General features: G+C 31.7%; 2 protein-coding genes across 2 annotated transcripts; one reads left to right on the top strand and one right to left on the bottom strand.

Moving 5' to 3' along the window:
• Positions 1-113: 113 nt before the first annotated feature.
• On the bottom strand, positions 114-2491 carry LOC105618429 (BCL-6 corepressor-like protein 1). Its single transcript, XM_012199970.1, has 4 exons — positions 2477-2491; positions 2046-2242; positions 1334-1547; positions 114-563 (listed from the first exon to the last, which is right to left on the bottom strand). The coding sequence occupies exons 1-4, from the start codon at positions 2489-2491 to the stop codon at positions 114-116; spliced, it is 876 nt and encodes a 291-aa protein (XP_012055360.1).
• Positions 2492-5293: 2802 nt separating this feature from the next.
• On the top strand, positions 5294-6904 carry LOC105618306 (zinc finger protein 512B-like). The gene is made up of 3 exons (XM_012199846.1): positions 5294-5308; positions 6023-6239; positions 6543-6904. Exons 1-3 carry the CDS (start codon positions 5294-5296, stop codon positions 6902-6904), a joined length of 594 nt encoding a protein of 197 aa, XP_012055236.1.
• The last annotated feature ends 1550 nt before the right edge of the window (positions 6905-8454 follow it).

Raw genomic sequence — 8454 nt, 5'->3', positions numbered from 1 at the left:
ACTACACACACACACACACACACACACACACACACACACACACACACACACATATATATATATACATGACAACATTATAATTTCAATGACCTTCCACCCTCTGTTTGCTCGAGTCAGTTCCTGTCAGTCTTCCTCTTTTTATGATCGTGCCCATGGACGAGATCAACATGGGCATCGTGGTAGTCGTGGCCATAACCGTGCTCCAGCACATGACCAATCCCATGGCTGATGTCATGAGCAAGGGGAGCGATGTCGTGAATGCCCTGGTCCAAGTGGACGGCGACCGGCGACGGGTGGACGTGAAGATCGGGTGCGTAGTCGTGCGCATAGATGGCACTAGGATGATCGCTGAAGGAGATCAGCGGAAGCAATGGAGGCGGTAACGATTGCAGAGGAAGCGGTGAGGGTGGTAACAAATGCAGCGGAAGCGATGAGGGTGGTAACTGCTGTACCGGAACCGGGATCGGCACCGGAACTGGTATGGATACCGGATGCTTTACTGGGACTGGATACAGCTGCTGTACGGATACCGCGATCGGTTGCTTTACTGGGATTGGCATCGCCTGAGAATTTCCCGATAGAAATTAAGGATGACTTTTAGGTCCGATTGCATCAACGTTATTTTGATTTTAAGCAAAACTTCAAACTCTCTCTATCTCATCTTTTAAAACTGAAAAGAGATAGGAACAAAGAGAGTTTTAAGTTTCCTCGCTTAAAAAAAACTGAAAAGAGATAGGAACAAAGAGAGTTTTAAGTTTCCTCGCTTAAAAAAAACTGAAAAGAGATAGGAACAAAGAGAGTTTTAAGTTTCCTCGCTTAAAATTAAAGTAACGTTGATGCAACCGGGCCTTAGCTCCGATTAACTTAACCAGTCTAATAACTTTGCAGAATTCCAACTGAAGCTAACGTCGAAGAAAAAATGCGAATTGAAGAGTAATACATTTACATTTATATTTATAATTTCTCTCTTCGAGACTGATTAAGTTAACCGGAGCTTGATAAAAGTCGTCCTAATAGAAATAGAAAGAAGAAGAAAAAAATATGAAGAATAATATTCATAGACAGGCCTTATATTTAAGGCTTCTTTAAATATCTTCAGATGCTCTACGAATTATTTTATTGGCTATTGATCATCTAAAGATAAACTATAAATTGACTTTATATTCAGAATATTAGCTTAATGTTTGCTTATCAATATAATTTTAATATTAAGAAATTTCCATGATTTTTTTATATTGTTTTCCACAAAATTACTATAAAAGAAAAAAATGTCATTATTAATAGACTTCGTTAAAAGTGCTGTTGAAAGAAAGTAAAATTGACAGAATGTTACCTGAGACACCGGGACGGGAATCGGGACTGGTTTATGAACTATCTTCTCGATCGGTAATGGCACGTGATACGGTTTCTCTATGATTACTGGCTCCGGAACTGGCACCGGCTTCTCCAGCACTACGTGCTTCGTTAAATACACTGGTACAGTTTTCACAATTTCAGGTGTTAAGGCGATGCCACTTCTATCGTAAGACGCACTTGCTAGATGCAACCTGTCGGTCGACATTTATGAATATAATGATTAACATCATTGTCATTTTATAGATATCCTAAGATTTTTAGAAAGTATATTATAATTTTTTTGAAGTATTATTCAAAATGAAGGAGTATAATTTGTAAAGAAGAAAATGATCCTTCGAAAAATATTTATTCTTGCTGTATGATATTCATAAAATTTCTCGTCTGACTAATATTTTACTTATTTTACAACGGTAAAACTTAACGCGAAAATGTATGCAATTTAGAAATTTACTTTAAATTTTCTAAATTATATAAATCTTATTTATATATTATTTACTTTTAATACATAGATACATTATACATAGATACATTATTTTATTCTATTTAATTAGAATTATTTTAGAACATTGAAACTTAACACGAAACATTTATTTTTTTAATACAATTTAAAGAGATTTACTCTAAATTATTTTAAATTATATTTATACATAAATCTTGTTTAATATTTTTAATAAGTGTATTATTTTTACCCTGCATGCAGATTAACTTCAGGAAGTTTGAGACCTTTCCAAGAATTACGCTCGATTGACCATGGTTCTCCATGTCCATAAGGACTTGAGAAACTGATCCATTCGTCATTACTGATAACACCCCGTTTTTGCTGCTTCATGTTCTTCAGCACCGATGCGAATGCACAGGTGCATAATAATGTTATAATAAGGAATAGCTGGAATATAATATTAACGTAAAGAAATTTCAAATTTTGATAAATTCATGTTTTACAAAATTCAATTATGCTCAAAAATGCGTTGTATAAATTAGTAAGAAAATTGGAAGAATTTAATGAAGAGTATTTGGAAGTTTTAATTTTAGAAAAATTAAGTAATCAGTTTAGAATTCATAATTTATATTCACACTTTAATTTTGATTTACACAACTTAAATGAATAAGTGCTACTTACAAAGATCTTCGACATGGTGCTCTAGTTGCGAACAAACTGTTCATAAGATCGTAACAACAGAAGCCTTTTATATTTGCGAATGGCATTACCAATGACAACTTAACAGGTCTAGATCAAGGAACAAAGCAAGTTCCCATTTACGATCAAATCGGAAACTTACCCTTTTTAATTGATATCCTAAGCTTCCGGTGATGAAAGTTGTCTGCGATCGATTTAGTTTGTGACGACATTTCAAAATAACATCAGAACATATAAAGCCCTGTAACTAAAATGGAACAAGTTAATAAACGCATCACATACCATAATAAATACTAATTTATATTAAGTCAAATTTAATTAATAAAATTAATTAATATTAAATTGATTAAAATTTGATGCACACAGATTTATACAGAATATTGAATATTTAAACACATACATATTGATCTCTTCAGACTTGATTTTAATGAAATTATGTTAAAAAAAATTTTTTTAATTCACTGTAAGAGCATTTTAATTAAAGCAATTTGTATTAAAAAATTAAATTTATTCAATGTTTACTTTTTTTCCAACATATACATTATTATGTATCTCTAATCTAAGATAATGTTGATGAAATTAAATAATTTTAGTTAATGTCTTCAAATTTGATATTCATTACAATATGGAGAGATCAGATATTTAATAATGTTTGATATATTAAATAATACTGAATACTATTTGATATTGATGTAAATGCAACCATGTCTTTTGCCAAGAACGACACCGGTTTCTCACTCGATTACGAGCTCGTGCTTGCAATGTTGACATTGCAATTACGTTCGACGATCAAAGTACCTGTACTACTTACCTACATCCTTATACTTATCTAATTATGCCTGGAAACTCATTTCCGCGCACGTACGGGGAAAAGGAAAACGTCTAAGAATTCTGCGCGTCGTTTATAGATACTGTCTGCATGAGTGATAAACATTGATACAACTGCAACAGCTAATTCTTAGTCATGGTATTCTAGATTAGCAAATTTTAAGTTGACAATATGTTGTCTTTTTCAATATTATTATCTACAAGATTCATGAATTATTTAAAAAAAATATATTTATTTGTAATCTTAAAGAATTCGAGAAACTGTAGTCCATTTTTATAGAACTAGAAAAGATAAAGATTGTATTTAATCTTTCTGGAAAATTCATAAAGTAGAATTATTATCGGAAAATGTTTTTCGAATTTCCTATCTTAAAAATATATACGAAGCATCCTTGAAATAAGTATTCGAATGATGATTATATTAGGAGTTTTCTATCTTAAGATACTTATAATCTATCTAAAGAGATCACATTTTCAAAGTGAATAATGATCACATGTTTTTGCCTGTGATATTAACTTTTTAGAAATTTTATCGATAGAAACAGTTAAATTTTGTCAAAAATCTTCGTTTTGACTTTCATGACGTTAAAATAAATCATCATTTTGACTTTCTCTTGATTTGGTGTGATCCTTGGATAGAAGTCCATAAAAGAAGAGTCTAGAAGAAGTTCGAGTAGCGAACATTTTTCTTGTTTTTCCATAACAATATTGTTTTCCTGTTCTCGAATTGTCCATCAGGTTGGTTTTTTGTTGTTCTTGATCACTACGTACGTGTGCATTCTGCTAATTCGCGCATTCGTGACTAGTAAATCTTGGTTGGTCAGCGTCATCGGGCGTATTGTTACGTGTTCGCCGGCTCTAACTCGTCGATGAATAATGAATGGCGAGTAACGTGGCCGGCATTAAGAACGCGATGGCATTAGACGCTTAGAAAATGAAAGTTAGGAAAGTCCTCACGATTAACGCGGAAGCGAAAGAGGAAAACTCGTCCAGCTCGATCTCGTTGACCGAATAGAGGACGCTGGAGAACGCTGAAAGAAATCGAAGTTGTTATTTGCATTTGCTGTCGTATATTTTCATCTCTTGTTGCGCAAAACTCATGAATTACATCAGCGATAATTTATGCATTAATTCGTTAAAAAAATATTCCATGTTAATTTTTTTATACACTAAATATTTTAATCTGCATATCAAATAATAGTACTGATTAATTAATTAATTGCAGTAAACTTATTTATTATTTTCTGTTAAGAATCAATGATGTTATCAATGATTTATTTAATCCAACTACATTACCAACTACATTATCTGGCCCACTTTAAATAATCTATAATTAATATATACGATTTTAAAATAGAATTGTAATATAAATTAAAATAAATATGTAATATCAAAATATGCTATATAAAAATTATAAATTCTATGTAATATATAATATGTATTTTTTAAATGTTTTTTTATATCAAACAAAGCACAAAATAAAATTTTAAATAGTCATATAGATTATCTCATAAAATTAATCATAAAATTAATGTTTTATAATATAATTATTAATTTATAATATAATATAATTATATTTGTAATATAATTATTAATTCAATGCGCGGACCGATTCCAATCATGTATCACTGCGTGATTGAATTAAATCACGTATCGCGCGCTATCGTGGCTATCTAACGATCGAAAGATCAAATAATTGCCGATAAACCTCCGATTAAATGCATCGCTAATGAAATGCTCCAGGATTTTTTGCGTCTCACATCGCCTTCGTTCGACCTCCTAGGAGAGAAATGCAGCTGTTTGGCTGTCGCCCAGGTTCAGGTAGCGAAAGTATATCGCTCCTTGTAATCGTTGTTCTTCTTTGTTCAAGCGATGATGCCCTATAAATACATATGAAGGCCACAATTCCGGAGCGAACTCAGTTTTTCATTGGCATCCCGACCGGCAACTGAAACTCTCGAGCGACTAATCATGAGATTCTTCCTGGTACTTATCTGAATTCTCGTTTTTATTTTACTACACGGAAAGAACGATTTTGCTAAAGTATCTAAAAATTTAGTTACACATCTAAAAATAACTTTTTTGGATCACAATAATTACATAGAACGTTTAAATGTTGATAACAATTCTGCAAAAAGTTGTAACCAGTTTGAGTGTTTTACATAATTATTTTGTTGATCTAAACAAAATTATTTTCAGATTTGTAATTAGCTAAATTTTTAGATACTTCAGTAAAACCATTCTTTCCGTGCACTGTCGCAATCGAAAATCCGCCTAATTTATATTCGGATACACCGCGATAAAGAATGAAGAATGTTCATCTAGTGATTTGTTGATCGTTTGTGTATTGCAATGGATAATTATGCGTTATAATATCTTGATTTAAAGTGATTTAAACTAATCCAATACCGCAAAAAAAAAAGTTAGAGCAATTGAACTGAAATTATGAATTATACAATTATGAATTATACAGTCAAATCTTTTTAAAATCAGATATACGATAAAATCAGATATACGATAAGATTTTCTATTTTTCAAAATGTTGTCAAGTTCGGAAAATTTTCATGTCGTTTTAGACATCTGATTAAAATGCTGTCCTAGATTTTATATAATGAATTTGTTTAAAGTAAATTGTCCAAGAATATTCTACATAAAAACGTAAATTATTCGATATGATATCTCTTCGTGACGTTTATACAGGTAACAATACTGGTGTTGGCCAGCAGTGTAGCCGTTCTCATTGACGGATTGAAGGATTCAGAAAAATTGCAGAGCGCTTCAGAGCCAAAAAGACATGAGAAAAGAAATGTAGATGCTCGAATCGATTGCTCGAATGGACATGGTATACACATATATTGTCCACCGGATTACGAAGCTCCACTCGAACCATCACCCGTCTTAGTTCAACAGCCAGTCGGTGAGTTAATATATAAAATTTTATTGATCTTGAATATATTTATTTCAAAATTAAAGCCTGTTGTAATATTAATTAATTTAATTCCATAATAATATTTAAATTAGTTTAATTAGAAAGAATCATTCATAAATTGTCTCCTTTCTTTTAAATTTTAGTGAAAGAGTAATGAAAGAAAGATGTGATTTTATTTATTTATGTTTTTGATTTATTTATTACGTAAAATTAAACCTAATGTCGCAATTAATATTTACATATTAATGGATAGTAGGGATTTGTGAATAATATTTTTGTATTCTTCTTCAGTGCATGTGCCTGTTCCGCAGCCAGTGCCACATCCGGTACCCGTAGCAGTACCGATCACTAAGCATATACCAGTTCCCGTACCGATTCATGTCGAACACACCGTGCAGGTGCCAGTGCCTAAACCGTATCCCGTAACCGTGGAGAAGATCGTCCATGTGGACCGGCCAGTCCCGGTGACAGTCGAGAAACATCTGCACGTCCCAGTCGATCGACCGGTGCCAGTACCGGTACCGCAACCGTTTCCCGTCCCCATCGAGAAGGTCGTGCATGTAGACCGACCGTATCCGGTGCCGGTGGCAGTGCCAAAGCCGTACCCAGTACCGGTCTCCATATACAAACATAAGTTATTCAATTGTTGTTAATGCACTCGTCGAGCACCATTTTAATGCAGTAGCGATACGATATTTTCACTAATATCTATAATAACTTAAAGTGTCAGTATAATCTTCTAGTAATATAAGTGCAGCTTGTTTTTGTTATAGATTTATTATTAATAATTAATTATTCGTTAATTATTATTCATAATTAATCTTGCCTGACTGAAATGTATATCTTAAAAATTGATTATTGCGTGAGTTTTTAAATGTGTTTCTATTTAATAAACAACATTTCATTAAAAAATTTACTTCTCATTGCAGATATTTGTATCCTTGCTAAGATTCTTCCATCTTTTCGTTGCTTATCACTACAAATTTTACATAAAAATCAAAAAGTAAAATAAATATTCTTCTAAAATCTGTATTTTTGAAGTCAAATAAATATTTTTCCAAAGTTTATGTTTCTGAGCAACCTTGAGAACAATGCTATTACCACGTGCAAATGATGTGAACTTGATCTATTAGCAAGTTTCTTTATCATGATTAATGCAGTAATAATATTGCACGCTGAACATAGTTACAAGGTGAAAACAATTTATTTATTCATCTACACCTGACGAAAAAATTTATAAACACTATTCTTGCTTTTTAACTGCATTAGCATTATTAATAATTTATTAAATTAAATTATACATTTTATGTAACATCTGTTTTGCAACTAATAATACTTAATATTTAGATATAATTTAAAATATCAACAATGTGTAACATCATTTCTATTCCAAAAACTTTATCAATGTTAGAACAAGTTAACATACAAAAAACAATGATTTGCGAGATATTGGGCGTGTTTAAGCAAACAAAGCAGCTAGCTTATTCGCCGAGAATATGATTGGTTCTTAATGAGAACTTTTTACTTATAGATCCAATCAATCATATTCAACCGCTTGACGAACAGGCTAGCTTCATTTAACTCAAACATTGTTTTGCTTTTTAATTGATATCACAATTAAAATTAATATTTCTTATGTAAAAAAATTTTTATTTAGAACAATAATTAATAAATATATAGATTGTATAGCTTTGTTTGATTGTTTTAGTTTACAGTGTTTATCAAAATAAAAAGAGTCAGTGATATACCAACAGTCATAAACATTATCTGAATAATAATAACGTTTTGAATAATAATAATAAGTTTTATTGACGTGCGAGATATAAAATTATAAACAATGAATAATGTAAATTGTGGAGTTGCACTTCAAATGATCATGAGTCATGAGCGATAATACTGTTTGCAAGCCTAGACCTTGTTATAATTAATTAAGTAATAGATTATAGTAACTTTGAAGTAAATAAAATAGTGGAAGGAAAATGCTTCCCTAACGACGCGAGAAGCATAAATAATGAAAAATTTGACATTAGCTGATTATTTTGTTATCATGTTGGAGGGAGATTTATACAGCCAATGAAATGCTATCGCGTGTCTTTTTACATTAGTCCGTGCTTGCGCATCGAGCGATGGATGTGGAAAATGTCGCGCTACCTCCTATCGGAAAAGTATACCGATGGAAGCAACAGGGAAAGGTCGCGATTTC

This window comes from Atta cephalotes, assembly GCF_000143395.1.
Source record: "Atta cephalotes unplaced genomic scaffold scaffold00016, whole genome shotgun sequence".
Taxonomy (NCBI): domain Eukaryota; kingdom Metazoa; phylum Arthropoda; class Insecta; order Hymenoptera; family Formicidae; genus Atta; species Atta cephalotes.
Note: the sequence above shows the minus strand (reverse complement) of the source record. Positions and strands in the feature narration are given on the sequence as shown.

What these genes read in the sequence shown, in the direction of transcription:
- LOC105618429 (XM_012199970.1), bottom strand. An exon ending in GAAGTTAATCTGCATGCAGG is followed by an intron (nt 1,548 to 2,045) that starts GTAAAAATAATA and finishes GTCGACCGACAG; the next exon opens with GTTGCATCTAGCAAGTGCGT. An exon ending in TTCCCGTCCCGGTGTCTCAG is followed by an intron (nt 564 to 1,333) that starts GTAACATTCTGT and finishes GGAAATTCTCAG; the next exon opens with GCGATGCCAATCCCAGTAAA.
- LOC105618306 (XM_012199846.1), top strand. An exon ending in CTTAGTTCAACAGCCAGTCG is followed by an intron (nt 6,240 to 6,542) that starts GTGAGTTAATAT and finishes ATTCTTCTTCAG; the next exon opens with TGCATGTGCCTGTTCCGCAG.